We start from the raw sequence: 16,407 nt of genomic DNA on the forward strand, positions 1-16,407 counted from the left end.
CTACTAATATCATTGTAAACAAAAAAGTAATAATATAATAATAAGCATATAAATGCTTTGTATAATTAAATTATTTAATGCAAAATCTTATCTTGAAAATAATAATTCTCATTATATTATATTATTGTTTAGATAATTTATGAAAAAGTTAAATATATTTTTCACTTTATAGTAATTGGGAATATGATACAAATAATCTCATACAACTAAATGTGCTTTATAAATGTAATAAATTTAGGAGAGAGGATCTCTTATTCTATGATAACCAAGAAGTTGAGTATATCATAAATGTAAATTATAAAAGAAATAATAATATGAATATGCATTTATAAATAATTACTATCCAAAAATAAATGAATGCACAAAAATTTAAGATGATATCTATGATGAATTCTACACGAAGAAATATTCTACAAATTTTCCTCATATAGTGTAAATATAGTTCAGCGTGATTTGAACAGAAACTTCGAATGAATCACCATTCACACCAATGATATATATATATATATATATATATATATATATATATTATTATATATAATTTAAAAAATCCATTGTAATAAGAAAACATAACTTAAATATTAGTTACGTAAAAATATTTAATAAGCTGATAAAATTGATTACACAATTCAAAAAATGATAAGAAAATATTCAAAACTTAAATCATAACTAAATTAAAAACGATGCGAATAAAACATAATAAAAAGAATGATCATAATGAAAATAGAAACGAAAATATAATATATAATTTATAATAAATTCAGCATTTACTTTATTTCTAAAATATATATGTAATTTTTACATAAATTAGCATAATCTTCCTTTCGAAATTACTATAAAAATATTAATGAGATAAGTAATTTAATTGTACATATATTTTCAGAAATTTTTAAATTTGATATATATATATATATATATATATATATATATATATTTAATCATCAATAATCGATTGTCTTCTGTTCTTGATTCTGCAATACATTGTAAAATGTGACATTATTTTGGTAATTAAAATCTTTGAAATATGAATTAAATATAAATTTATTTTTTATTTTATAATGCAATAATTTTATTACAATATTCAGGCTTTTCAGGCTTTGATATAATAATATTTATCGCGTACTAGTAATCATAGTAGTTTACGTTTGAATAATAATTTTCTTTCATATTACGAGAAATACTAAGCTTTAATTTATCTTTTATTCAAAATATCATTTTTTGTATTCAAGAAAATATCTTCATAAATGAAATAAAATATATGGTTATTCTGTAAATATATTTCCAACAAAACAATGAACTATTAATATGCATAATGTTAGTATAAGTTAGTATAATAAATATGATTGGTTCCTCAAAAAGCTAATTCGCTTCATCATTAATGAGTTATTTGATACAAATTTATGTTCACTTTCTATTAATACATTTTTTTATTTTAAGAACTTTATGCACAAATATTAACTAATATATTATTTAGTTATCTCATCAATCCATTAAATGTCTTAAAATTTTCAAATAATTGTTAAAATTGTGTTTTAATTTTGACATTTAAATTTATACTATAGCTTTATATATCTTATTATAACTTTTAATTAAAATTAATTGTAACAATTTGGTTTCAGTTGTGCTCATAAAACAAAAACTAAATTAGATTATTAAAGTAAGTATAGGAAATCATTATCAGCGAACTGACTCTTTTCATATGGTATCGTGTATTTGATAATTTCTATAATATTTTAGTTTTCAAGACAAGTTCGCAGTCAAAGCATAATCTAGATATGATGAATCACTAAAAGCCACTATAAAGTACATATGAATATGTATCCCAAAAATAAATTGAATATAGTAAAATACATGATAAGTTTCAACTGTAAGATAAGAATACAAATACGAAAATTGCATGTTTATGGTCAATTACCATTGCGGTTCCGAACTAAACGACAAACATTTTCCCATCATTTTTAAGATCATTATAAATATTGAATTATATTTTTTTCTATTATTAATCGTAAAATTTCATATATATATATATATATATTTTTTAATAATACTGTTCAAAACTTACATTGATTTTTGTTATACATTTATATATTTATTCACTTGCTTAATTTGCTACCCACTTATACCGTAATTTACGTACTCCTCATAGAATATTTTATATTTTCCAAAATAATTTAAAATCATTTTACAATTATAATTGAAGTTTTAATTCTTTTACGAATTGTATGCAGGTAATATGAAAATAATAATATAATTATAATAACATAATTATGAGTTAAATGAGAAAAATATATTTTATCGGATTCAGTGCTTTACTTTAAGTTTAATCATATTTTATTAATTCTATATGTCGTAACAATCTTAATTTACTTAGAACTACTAATATCTATTTCCATTTATTAGGTTAGCAATAAAAACAAATTCTCTGCGCGCGCGCACACACACACACACGCGCGCGTGTGTGTAAATAAATAAATCAATGAATATAAATTTTATGCTTTTAGTATATTTACATTTAAAATTAAAATATCACTATATAAAATTACTTTCACTTATTTCACTTATTTAAAAATAATATATAAAATTAACAATTTAATTTCAAATAAACGATAGAAAAAGTACAGGACAAATTCTTCAAAGTTATATGAAATAGGTGCACATGGGCGCATATATACGCTCAAGTGGCATGTGTGATGTAAATATATATACATGCATACATACGTGTATACGAATCCATGTGTGTATGTTTGTATGTATGTATGTATATTTGCTTCTAAAGATGTACACGCACACGCGCACACTACACACACACACACACACACACACACACACACACACATATATATATATATATATATATACACTTATGTCCGATATTTTTGTAATATATATATATATATATATATATATATATATATATATATATATATAAATGTATATATATGTATGCATATGTGCATATATGTACATACCCCCTACATATACATATGTATAGATATATTTTTTTTCAATAGATAAAATACATAAAATTTATTAAATATCGAATACAAACATACTTAACATTATTAGATGTCTAATAAATCATAAATATTTTCTATTGATATTATTAAAAAGTATATTTTTAAATATAGTGAGTCTGACTATCCTTAATCCATAACTACTTATTTAATAAAATAACAATAAAAACTTTTTAGAAGAAGTAGTAAAAAGATATACTTTTTTTGAACTTTTATGTGTTATTTAAAATTTATTTTATTAATTCATATTAGATATATACTATATATAGAAACCTCCAGATGTGTTGATGTGTATATTTTTCGTAAGCATGCCACGTGTGTGTGTATACATACCTATACATATACATATACATATACATATATATATATATATATATATATATATATATATATATATATATATATATATATATATACGTATATACATTTATATACCAACATGCATGTATTCATTTTTACGTACACACAAATGCATATATATATATATATATATATGCGTGCGTATAAAAGGATAGCCTGCTACCACATTCCTTTAAAATGTTCCATAGCAATTGGTCATTTATAAATTTAAACATACTCTAGAAAGTCTTTAAAAACAAAAAAATAAATGATTAAATAATTCATTCATTGATTTATTCATGGAAAACTATTTTATGTATGTAAGATAAAAATTAAAAAATGTGTATACAAACATAATGATTATTTCGTATGACCTTGGAAAGTATTTGAGTATAGATTAAATAAAAACTGTAATACACAGATTTATAATTCAATTACATTACAAAAAATAATCTAATCTAAACAATCAGATACTCATTTATTTACCAAATTGAATCTAAGTATGTATAAATGTAATATTTCAATACATATTTCATATCTTCATGTATAGAATAAATGTTAAATATTTTATATAATCACTACTATTGATATTATTATTCTAAACATCATTTAATCAAAATATTTAAATGGTGACGGCGAAAAGTAAAAGATGCAATGAAGTATATACAAATACATTTAATTTCATTTCATTCAAAAAACTCAATACATTTTCAAACTAAATTGCGAGTTACAGCAAATTGATGAATACGAGTTACAAAAATATGATTTTGTATACTAATTAATACATTTATAGCAAAACTGAAAAATTTCACAGTATAATCTAGTCGAAAATAATCTTATGTTTATAGATAATATTACTTTTTAATTAATCTAAATACTATCACTTCCACATGCAATTTTCAATACACCAGCCTAATCATTTGATTTGATTTTATAAAATATTATGCAATTAATAAATTGCAAATGAATTAATAAAAATGTATTGTAAAAATATTTTTTGAGTGTTGAATTCTTTATGAATATATTTTTCCTTTCAATAGAATCTTTACGCTAATATTTTCTTTAAGCTAGACTAATTTAAATTGGTTTTATTAACAATATTATCTTATAATTTTATCTTATAATATATAGTTTAATCAACGTATTTTATTAATAATTGAAGAATATTATAAAATAAAATTTTTTATGCTATAAAATACTCTTGATACCAAATGTAATGAATGGAAATTGGAAATTGAAGCTTATTTTTTGAGAACATAATTGAAAATGAAGATTTTTATTCACAATAGTACTGTAATTCTTTTCTGATTAATAAAACGAGTGTTCATAAACATTTGTTCTTAAATTGGTTTTCTTAAAATTGTATCTTTCACCTGAGAATTACTAATGGTTATCGCGAATAATTGGATTAAACTTAGCATATATAAATTAAAAATATATATTTTTCTGTAATAAATAAAAATACAATATAAATTATTTCTCCTATTTTTCAAAAAAATTAGATCCATAGTTAAACATAATTAGAGTATCAATTTACAAATATGCATATACAAATCTATTACTCAAAGAATATCATCTATATTTTTATTTTAATATATTTATATAAATCCGATTTTCATATGCATATTTTAGAAAATATTGTCGTTATATGATGATGAATGATGAAAATAATATCGTCGAAAATATAAAAAAAAAGTAGTGTAATTAATTTATTTATAAATACTGTAATGAATTATGCAAGTAAACTGGAATTTATTGAAATTATTTTTATGCACATAATTCCATCCAATTATTGAGTTTTTGCAAATAAATTTATTTAAAGAATAATTTCAAATAAAATATATCCACCTCTTCAATGCGACTTTCTATTTTTCTCATATTTTAAGAAAATTTGAACGACTTTCTACATTAAAATATCGTACCCTTCATCATACTCATCTTAATAGTAAAATATAAACTTTCTTTGATTCCTTAGAGAATATACAAAGGTACATTTAAGTATAAAATTAGATTTTTTAATACTACTCTGAAAATGTTACTTCTTGCGTTCATAAAAATTTTTAGGCTTTAATACCATATGATTATGTAGAAAACATTTTAAAAGAATTATTTACCATTTACCAATATGTAATGAATGAAAAATATTTCAGAAAATATAGATACATAATTTTTGAGGATTTGTCTTAGATAAGGGACGTCATAAGCATTTTTTAAATATCTTTGCTATTTAAAAAATATATAAAAATAATAATAAAAGATTTATGTTTAATAATTGATTTATGAGTAAATAAATGAGTTATTTTATTAGTAATTTTACTAATACTATAAAATAATATCTTACAACTTTATAAGCCATTATTCTAAACTTTCTTTACAAGTCATTATTATTAAAGAATACACAATAAATATTAAATAAATGATTATATTAAATTATAAATTTTCGTTTAACTGTATAAAAATTCATTGCAAATGAAAAGATAAATTTTATAAATTATCTGAAAATCAGAAGATCACGCAATAATTTCTTTTTCAGCATTTTGGGATCAAAAATCATACCATTTACATATCGTAAACAATATTATAATTTCAATTTATGATATATTTTTGACTCACAAACTTAAAATGATTAAAGTAAAATTAATTGTTAATTGGCAATTACCATTGATCAATAAAATAACTAAACGAATTGTATGAGAAACTTACAAGAGATATTACAAAAGATGTAGCAGTAGGAAAATTTTTTTTGGAAATCATAATAATTATTAGGTAACAGAAAAATCCTGGATCACAGTAATCATTTGAAGATATTATTGATACGGACTACATTATTATTAATGGAGTATAGAAAATTTATTTAATTACATAATAACATTTCAATACGATAATATATAATAATGTAAATTATAAGGAATTTTTTCATTATTAAAAAAATTGCATTACAAGTGTAATTTTTATGCTGCAAAAAATTATTAATATTATTTAAAATGAAAATAAATAAAAAATCTATATGCAAAAAATATTTCTGTACCTGAAATTTCTGTACCTGAAGTTACCGAGCTTGGTTTTATATTAAACTACCGGAGCCAAATTACGTTAAAACAAATCTTGCTTAATATTAAGTAAATGTGCTTACAAATAAATAGTACATTGCATTTACTTTATAAATAATAGTATTAAGAACATAATCAATGTGTTTAGCCAATATATTGAAATTATACAATTATAATAAATTTTTATATGAATTTTTAATGGTAAATTTGGAATTATGCTGCATTAAGTCAGTTAGAATTCAATTTTCACTTTACTTTATTAGTATATTGAAATATTTAACTTGCCATTTGAAAATTTGTTAATTTTATAAATGGATTTCATTACGATATTAACCTTTTTGTTATTTATTTGATAAACAAACATTACAATGAATAATTACACTATAGATGCTAAATTAAATCTTTCCAAAACATTCGTTATTTAATTATTCTATTCAATATTCTTCGAATTTTTCATTAATAAATTTAACTGAAATTAATTAACTTAAATCATTATCATTATCGTAAACACAATTTTTTTTTTAAAGATAGTAGAAAGTGACTTATAATTAAATTTGTTGAATCTCATGCAAAAGTTTTCTGGTTTACGTTCTTTTCAATTTCCATGTAATGAATACATTAAGAATATCGAAATGAATTGTATAATTTTTATTTTATTTTTTTCTTTTTATTACATTTTGATTTTTTTTTTAATTTACATTATATATTTTTTGCTCTTATATTACAAATGGATTTGTAAGAAAAAATGTGCCATAAATAATAATATTTTGTTTTACGTAAACGTAAAGTTTCCAGGGTAAAACAGAAGTTTAAGCGAGTAATTAAAATATTGGTGGTTGTTTTAATCCTTCGTTTTACGATTACTTACCTTCCACTGTAATACAAAAATTTTGTAATTTAATTTTATATAATTGATAAATTTACAAAAACAAATATCATCGGAGAGAATAACTAAATATAAAATATATATTCAATATTTTGTTTATTTATTTAATATACTCAATATTTGAAAGATTTAATCGATTATTAATTTAATAAAAGTTGAAATAGTAATGTAAATGAGTAATATAAAAGTTTGATATTAAATTTATAGGCAAAATTAGTTAATTTATTAAAATTATTAATCTCTTTATTGTTATATTTTCATATTATATAAATAATAAATATTGTTTGAAATTTTTAAATATTGTTAAATCGAAAGATATAAAGTATAAATATAAAGTATACTGTAAATAATATACACGTAAAGAAGGAATTTAATTGTATGAAAAATACATTTTTCTCTAAATACATAAGCTTAAATTAATTAGAACAATCAACATTAATAATGAAATAAAGTTTTTACGTATACAGCTGTTATTATGCATATAAGCTTGTAACGACATATAATGTTGAACGATACTGTATTATCTTTGAAATAAAATAAAATGAGTATGTCGAAATCAGTTCATATATACATTGCAGCCAGGCAATATATGAATAATAATAAATAATTTAATTAAATTTATTTTTTACATTCATAGTAACTTATCGATATATTTATTTAACATTATATTTAATATAGCCCCGTATGCGGATGACAATTTAAAAATTGTAGTCGTAGACATTACAAACGCACATCCGTCACTAACATAAAAGTGACGCAGGCGCCAAACCAATGCAAAGTTAAAGCAGCTCGGTCCTCGTAGAATGCAAGAATGGGTTGGGTGATCGCTGGCTTCTACTCAACTTGGTGAACATAAACATACGTTTGCATTACACATGCCAATTCAATGTACATTTGTGACCAATGACATCAACCGACTTGTAACAAGCGACGGTCCCTCTTTTAAACGCGGATCTGAGAATGTAAACGGCTCTGTCGGTAACGCAGACCAGCTTCCTTTTAAGGAATTGACAAAGCTCACATAATTATATAATGTTTTTTTTTCTTCTTAATGTATATATCGTTTATGCTTAAGCAATTTGCACATTAGTTTAAGGTATCAAAAAACATGAGAAATACGTGATATCTGGATTGTAATTTTTTTTTTAATATTACTAAAAAATTGGACAATTAATCGCAAAATATCAATTTAAATGGGCATATTAAAATATTATTACATAAATATGTAAAATGGGAATTCTAGCATGATTCAAAAGGCATTGAACTTGCGAGAAACATATTCTAAATGAAAGTAATTATTATAAGATAAGAAAGATAAAAATCGCTGTAATCGAAGAATATCGGCTAGATATTCTAGATAGACTAGACGAATATAGAAAAGAATATTTTATTCAAACGTTATGAGAGACTATTATTAGATATTTTACATCATCGCAAAGTTTAAGAAATAAAAAAAATTAAGAAACAAAGATATTTTAATTAAGTTTAATAGTATATAATTTTATAATTTAGCATATAATATGTATATATATATATATATATATCACTCTTTTTGAAACAAAATTTTAATTTTGTTCTAATTAATTGAAAAGTATATTTGATATTATATATATAAAATACTATTATATTTTTATTATGAAGAACTTTTATTTATGATTTTCAAATCGTAGTATAATATTATTTTATTTAAAATAAGTTCAAAACATTCATTTGAAATATTCAATCATAATAAGCAAGGTTTTTAAAATATTGGCAATAGCTTAATGTTCAATGAAGATTTTCATCTTAATTCTTACCTACTTTATTTGAAAATTATAACAATAGAAAATATAAGAAAATTAATAGACTTACGTATTCATCGCGATGCATTTTTGGCTTAGGCATCGCTCGTGGAAAAATGTGAATATTTTCTTAAACTAATAATAAATTAAAATGTTGTAAAGACATATAAATAATAAGAACATTTAATAATAAATTGTAAATTAATTTCAAACTTCAATATTAAAAAAAAGTATCACTTTATACATTTTGTAATAATAGAAGTTATATATGCTATTGAAACTAGCAATAATCTGAAATAAATCGATAAATATGGAATTTGTATTTATCACGTTCTATGCATCTAATATTCTTTCCAGTAATAATTCAAAATAATTTATATATATATATATATATATATATATATATAAATAGAAATATGATATAGATGATTTTTTTTGTCCTAATTATTTTCATAATAAACATTTTTATGAAATTGTAAAATAAGTTCAAATGTAATTAATTACATAATATTTTTAAAAAATTCATTGATTACATATTAAATAAGTGAAATTAATGTAATATCAACGATGAAAATTGCTTTATAAATATTACATTTACAATAATCATTATAAAGAACATTCGTAAATCTAAGTTAAACAAATAAAATCTAATGTTTTAAGGAGCCATAAAAAATAATGTTAATGTTAAAGTTTATTTTTAATGACTTAATTATTATTAAGATAATTAATTTAAAAGTATAATTTATACCATTTACATGGTTTGGTAACACGATTATTGTCGAGGATTGACTGACTATCTATTATGGATCATTTAGTTTGAATTAAGTCATTACTTTTACATTCATTAAATTTAATTAAATTCCATTTAATAATGAAGTGAAAATTTTTATTTCAAATTTAAATCGTAAAAATCATTGATGAATAAATAATTAATTATTATTTACTCGGATCGCTTTAAAGCAATAATATTTTTACTTCTCGGATATTAAAATGAATTTTTTTTGCATTAGAAATGAAAAGTTTTGCTCTTAAAGAAATATGAATGATATGAATGTGCACTTTGCTCAGTATTGTGGTGGTCATAAGAACAAATGAAATAATTAACTATGAAAATCCTTGCTGTTCATTTGTAAATGGAATGGCTGGGTAAGTAGGTATGTACAGAAAATTCACAGTAGAAAAGTCACGTTACGCACAGACATTTACGGACATCGCTGTTACCTACAACTTTTCACTTTTGCCTACGTTATTTCCAGGAAAAACTTAATCGACAATCATCAGTTTATCGAATGTTTATTGATCGCTCGCTTCGTATTATTCTCCATACTATGATACACAAATCCATTTGGAAATTATGATAAAGAAAAAACATTATCAGTTCATTCGATAATACCTCCAGATTTTATACTCACCGTCCCATAAACAGTAACCTCATAGTAACCAGCTAATCATAATATGATCGCCGGTAGCATGGGCAATCTTACCTCGGTAAACTTTAAAAAGAAGATGTTAGTTTGAGCCCTCGCAGACATTAGTAGACTCGAGCGTGAGCGTATCCCATATCATTTATTATCGCGAGTATCCTGTGTAAGCTTCGTATAACACGCAACGTTAGAAGTGAAAAGTATATATAGTTTTTGTAGTTATGCGATGCCTCGTCGTATTGAGCCGTCAATTGACGGTCATCTCGTACAATGACGTCAATACTGATGCCACAGCAATATAATACCACGTGTCTGTATTTATTCGGGATCGGGGATGCGCGCGCAGGTTGCATGCAACAGAGCGAGCGTTGTATATTCATTGAGCGCAGCGCTCATAATTTTATTAATAATATTATTATTTGTTTGGTAATGAAAAATGGCTGGTGCTCTCTACAGTTTAGCGCGTACGAAAAATTTGATAGCTTTGAAAAAATTGAGTGAATCTCTGGCGACGCCTTCGTTGCATTGCATTAACAATTGTCGGGTAAGTTGTTTGTACAAATAAGCCGTGTAAGTTGTTTGGATATGAGGTTAATAAGTCTCCCAGTGTAAATTTAAATTTGCTCTGTGTTAATTTGTTTAATAAGTGCCCATTACGATAATATCATTTTATTGAATTGAAAACACTCGATATTAAAGGGAGCGCTACATCATCAGTCAATTGTTTCTGGAGATGTTCTAATGTTTGTAATTATTTATAATTATATTTCCTGTGTATGAAATGTTCCATTGTGAAATTACAACAGACAATTTATTCTTAATCTAATATTGATTCAAAAGCCATATTAAACAATGAAAACTTATATTTTATCATATTTGCGAAAGTAGTTTTAAATTTATTTTAAAATACTGCTCACCTCGAGAGTAAAATTACTTACCATATTTAATTGTAGCCTCTGGGTTATTACAGCTTCAAATTAGATGTATAAATCCACGTAATACACCACTAGTTACCAATATAGATGTGTCCAAACTAACAGATTTTGAAAAGTCAAAAAATCCTGAAGAATGGCGTTACGTCGAACGCTGCTTCCCTATTAAAGTGGTACCTTCTCCCAAGCATTTTGATGGAACAGCTCCATCAGGATGGATACCTCCAAGAGGTAACATTGTTATGTTCAATACACAATATTATAAGGCAAAAATTAATTAAAGTTGTGTAATCAATTATACACACAGAGAAAAATAAGTGAATTATTGATTTGTTTTGATTAAAATATTTTTCTTATTTAATCGTTATTTTCTAAATTATTTTTTATGTCTCTAATTGGAATTTATATAAATAAACAATGTATTAAAAGAAAAATGTTAATTTCTTTATTTTATTATATTGTAAAACTAATTTAATCGAACTTTGATTTTAATATTTAATTAATTTAATGTATTTTTACATTTCTTTTGCAGAACACTCGAAATCTCATCCCTTTTTCGTGTCAAGAACAAAAAACTATATGCTACCAGTTTATTTACTTATTTCATTTAGAGGCTCACGACATATTACTGTAATTAAAAAAATTGATGGTAATATCTGGCAATTGGAAAGTGAAATTAAAACATATCTTGAAAGTATATCAACAAAATATTATAAAAAAATAGCTAGTCGTGTTAATGAAATGTCAGGTCAAATACGATTTAGAGGAGATCACGTAGAGAATATTAAGCAGTGGTTGATTACAAAAGGATTTTAAACCCTACAAATCAAGTATTAAATCAATATTATTTGATATTTTGTTTGTTACTCTTAATTTTATAGTATTTATAATTATATATCATTGTAGAATAATAAAAGTTGGTTTTTATAAAAAAGATATTTAAAGACAATGCGTAATAAATAAATCATGAAAATTTATTTGTATCTTTTTAGAAAAAATTTGAAAACAATCACATGAAATATCAAACACATCTTTATCTACTTTAAAAACTTTCTTCATTGACGCAATAGTATTTAACTTAAAGATAAACACAAAATTAAAAGAAAATATAATTATTCAGAAATTTTGAGCAGTGCTGTTTCTTTTTAATTTTTTTTTTTTTTTTGTATACAAGTATTGGCTTTTAAAATGTAAAATATTTATTTGTAAATCTTTCCTTGATTAAATTTGCGTCCATTTTTATCAGTACCAGACCAACTGAAATATTGTTGGACAATTCCTTTCGTTTCCTCATCTAAAGGATCCAATTTAGTCCAGCTATAAGATTCATAATCTACTGTCCAGTCAAGACATGTCTGTAAACAAATTGTAATTAATTTAAAAAAATTAAAATTATACTTGTAAAATAAATTGAATACATTCTAGATACAAATAACGGTAATGTAAATACTTGAACGAACAAACTTTTTTTGTTTTAACTAATTATTTGAGATAAAATTTTAAGAGTATGAAAAAATCTATTACAATCGACTTGTTTAAATTAATGAATTCAAGTGGTTAGATGAATAGCACATTTAGAAGTATACAATAACATACAGGAAATATAAGCTCATGTCCTTGCCAAACCCAGACTCCACTGATACTGCTATCATTATCGGTTCCAAAAAGACATACACTAGCAAAAGCATGCTTTCGCATTTTGTCCAAGCGTTGAAACATTCCTCCAATTAAGTTACAAGACATAAACACCTGAAATGAATAAACTTTAAATTTCTGCTTTTATGTATATAAATTAATATCTTCCAATTTACCTTTGTAAGCTCCTCTGGATATTTATATTCGCAGAACCAAATGCTGTAATTTTCAGGATCAAAATGCTCCCAAAAGTAAGGGATGGATATAGCTTCATCTTCATTACTATAAACTCGTTTAAAATCATCCACTTGAAATGCTTTCTTTGTCTTAATTTCACTAGTTAACTTAAGTTCAACTTCCATTGTTTCCTTAGCTTCAGCCTATTAAGAAATAATTAAAATAAAAATTCAATAACTAAGTTGATACAAATTCTATATTATACATATAACGCAGTTAACAATAAAAAAATATTTATAACAAAATTAGATCTATACTTGCTACAGTTAGAAATTCTAAACAAATTTTTAATTAACCAGCTACACAATACACACATACAAACACACAAAAAAAACTTTAACATAATACAGGAATAAATGCCCAAAAACCTGTATTTATTTATGAAACTAATATGTAATAATCATCTATCAAATTTATTTCTTCAAATTGATCACAATTAATTGGAATAATTAGTTTACCAATTAAAAACATTACTTTTATTACACAGTATGTTTGAAAAATTCTTACAATTTCTTAACTATCAAATTTTGTAAAGAACCAAAAATATTAATAAAAAATTTAATTTATTAATAAAAAAATAACAATAATATTAACATCAAAAAATACTTTTAATTTTAAAAACTAAATAATATATAAATAGTACAGCATACAACTGTTTTAATTCCACTTAATACAATAAATGTATATTGACTTCTTTCCTTTTTATACAATTAACATTTTATTAATATAAAAATAATCACATTTTTGGTAATGATTTAATAATAATTAATAATTATAAGTATTATTCTATTTGATGGTTATGCTATTGTTGGTTTACATATGCGAGAATAACTTTTTTTAACTATATTTATGATTAATTTTAGAAAATAACAGATAAGTAAATAAACTGTTAAGTAAATACTATGGAAATTAAAATAATTGGATAAAATTTTATTTACCCTTTCTTGAGTGGTTACGGATTTATTAGGATCGTACTCAATTGTTTTATCTGCCAATTTAAAAGCACCAATCACAGCAATGGATTCTGGTTGATTAATAACAGTTTGGAACCATCTATTAACATTCTGGTAAGGCTTGCGTAAATTGGGCTCTAAAATGTACCGATACAAGTACAAAAGTGTCATGGCAACACTGATATCAGCAAGCGTCAGCCTTTCGCCCACTAAATAAGTCCTTGTCAATAAATGAGAATTTAAAAACGTCAATACTTTCTCAACATCCTTCTTTGCATTGTTTATGGTCTATATAAATAAAATGATTTATTACAATTAAATTTTAACGACACGGAAATAATGACTTTACAATTGATATATACTATACGTATAGGAATAAAATTTCCCTTAACAAGTAAAATTGAAATTGTAGGCATAAGTAATAAAGCATTTGAAATAATAACAAACACTAACATTTGATACCTATTAATATATCTCTTGTCGTTACAAAACCTAATACACTATTAGATTTTGCCTTTTAAAGAGAACGCGTATAAAATAATATATTTCAGTCTTACCTGCTCATCGTAAGGCATAATTCCCAGTAGAGGGAAGACCCATGCACTGCTGGTGGGCCAGATTTCTAAGTCCGCAAAACCAAACCATTGTAAAATCTTAGCTCGATCTACATCGGTTTTTCCTCTCAGTTGATCATTAGCAACTTTAAAAAGAAATTACAACAATTACATCAGATTATCGGATTTTAATTATCATAATAATACAAAACTCACCATAATATGCAATTGCATTACTTTCTGTAATATATTCACCGTCGCTAGTCTCAAAAGCTGGGACCTGCAAGAGGTAAAAAAATTAAATATTTGAATTAAAATCTTGCAAATGGAATATATTATACAGTTAATTAATAGACTTAAAATTGTACCGTTTGTTAAAATTCTTAATAAAATAGGTGTAAAACAGGATCTATAATTAATCTATTATTAAAGAAATACATTAACATTGCTTAAAAAACAAATGATATTTATTACATTTTCTAATATTCAAGCGCACAATGCTATCACTGAAATAAGATAGAAAAAAAACTTCCCAACAAACGTGCTTATAAATTATCTATTATAAATTTGCAATAAGAATGATAAAATTAATCTAATACATCTGGATTATTGGAAAACTACAGGTGTTGGTCCATACATTTGGAACGTGTACATGCGAGTAGCGAGGGCCAGAAGAAAGGCAAACACAACTAGTTCATCCTAATCGGTTATACTTTTACATCTCTGGAGTGGACCATCTGTTCGTACACTAAAGCTGTCTAACAGCAGTTTCTCAAAATCCCTCCAACACCTCGCACACGCGATATACAATATACCGGGTAATGGGCAAGAGGTCGCGGGATAAATTAATTCACGGCATAGAGTACACTCGTACCTTGCCAAGAGGAAACTTCTTGAGGAAGGCTTCGGACTTGTTGGTCTCACCAAAGACGAAATCCTCCGCCACCTTGACCTCCGCCCCGGAGAACTGAGCCGCGATCAGTGCCTTGTAGGCTCTGAAGTTCTCCGGATATGTATAGAGTGTCTGGAAGAAAAAGCAAAATAGGCCACTCGTTAACTGACAAATCTTATTGGCCTGGTGATTCCATATCGTAGTGCCGACATCGATGTCAGCCGGGACGGATGTTCCCGGGTGCGAGTTAATTCTCGCGCAGAAAGAAAACTTACACCAGACGCCATTGTACACCGCGCTACGGGAAGAGGAAGTCGAGAGTTGACTAAAAATCGACTGACCGTCGAATATCTCGTACGCGCATGCGCACCGCAGCCTCATTTAACGTGTGCCCCTTGATACACTCATGGGCGTCCGCTCGGGCGCACATGTGTGCGTGAAACTTTTTTTCATCGAGAACAGCCGGTTTCTTTCATATCGTAGGAGGAAAGCTACACATACAATATAATATGGCTATGAATGCCGCTCGGTGTTACTATGGTCTTTATTTTAAGAAGGAAATTAGTTTGTTAAAAATTTTCGCATTTGCAATAGTTTTTTTTTGTATGTTAATCAATTTTAGTTTATATTAAATGTGCGTGACGTGTACATTGCAGAACTCGTATGTATGAGACTTGTTTTTATTATCTTTTTTATTCGCATACTTGATC

The 16,407-nt window shown here is 24.6% G+C and overlaps 2 protein-coding genes across 2 annotated transcripts; one reads left to right on the forward strand and one right to left on the reverse strand.

Annotated features, from left to right (window-relative positions):
* Nucleotides 1–10,832: 10,832 nt before the first annotated feature.
* On the forward strand, nucleotides 10,833–12,309 carry mRpL49 (mitochondrial ribosomal protein L49). Its single transcript, XM_011506920.1, has 3 exons — nucleotides 10,833–11,038; nucleotides 11,465–11,657; nucleotides 11,959–12,309. The coding sequence occupies exons 1-3, from the start codon at nucleotides 10,931–10,933 to the stop codon at nucleotides 12,240–12,242; spliced, it is 585 nt and encodes a 194-aa protein (XP_011505222.1). The 5' UTR covers nucleotides 10,833–10,930; the 3' UTR covers nucleotides 12,243–12,309.
* Nucleotides 12,310–12,575: 266 nt separating this feature from the next.
* On the reverse strand, nucleotides 12,576–16,071 carry eEF1gamma (elongation factor 1-gamma). Its single transcript, XM_011506922.1, has 8 exons — nucleotides 15,973–16,071; nucleotides 15,680–15,829; nucleotides 15,022–15,085; nucleotides 14,809–14,951; nucleotides 14,237–14,539; nucleotides 13,238–13,441; nucleotides 13,023–13,175; nucleotides 12,576–12,781 (listed from the first exon to the last, which is right to left on the reverse strand). Exons 1-8 carry the CDS (start codon nucleotides 15,982–15,984, stop codon nucleotides 12,626–12,628), a joined length of 1,185 nt encoding a protein of 394 aa, XP_011505224.1. The 5' UTR covers nucleotides 15,985–16,071; the 3' UTR covers nucleotides 12,576–12,625.
* Between the last annotated feature and the right edge of the window lie 336 nt (nucleotides 16,072–16,407).

Source organism: Ceratosolen solmsi, unplaced genomic scaffold, assembly GCF_000503995.2.
Source record: "Ceratosolen solmsi marchali unplaced genomic scaffold, CerSol_1.0 scaffold6, whole genome shotgun sequence".
Classification (NCBI taxonomy): Eukaryota; Metazoa; Arthropoda; class Insecta; order Hymenoptera; family Agaonidae; genus Ceratosolen; species Ceratosolen solmsi.

Excerpts from the sequence above, each read along its gene's own strand:
- eEF1gamma (XM_011506922.1), bottom strand. Across the intron at positions 14,952-15,021 it reads TAATGCAATTGCATATTATG|TTGCTAATGATCAACTGAGA; the intron begins GTGAGTTTTGTA and ends TTCTTTTTAAAG. Across the intron at positions 14,540-14,808 it reads TTATGCCTTACGATGAGCAG|ACCATAAACAATGCAAAGAA; the intron begins GTAAGACTGAAA and ends TTATTTATATAG.
- mRpL49 (XM_011506920.1), top strand. The coding sequence starts at position 10,931 with ATGGCTGGTGCTCTCTACAGTTTAGCGCGTACGAAAAATTTGATAGCT. Across the intron at positions 11,039-11,464 it reads ATTGCATTAACAATTGTCGG|CTTCAAATTAGATGTATAAA; the intron begins GTAAGTTGTTTG and ends GGGTTATTACAG. Across the intron at positions 11,658-11,958 it reads AGGATGGATACCTCCAAGAG|AACACTCGAAATCTCATCCC; the intron begins GTAACATTGTTA and ends TTTCTTTTGCAG.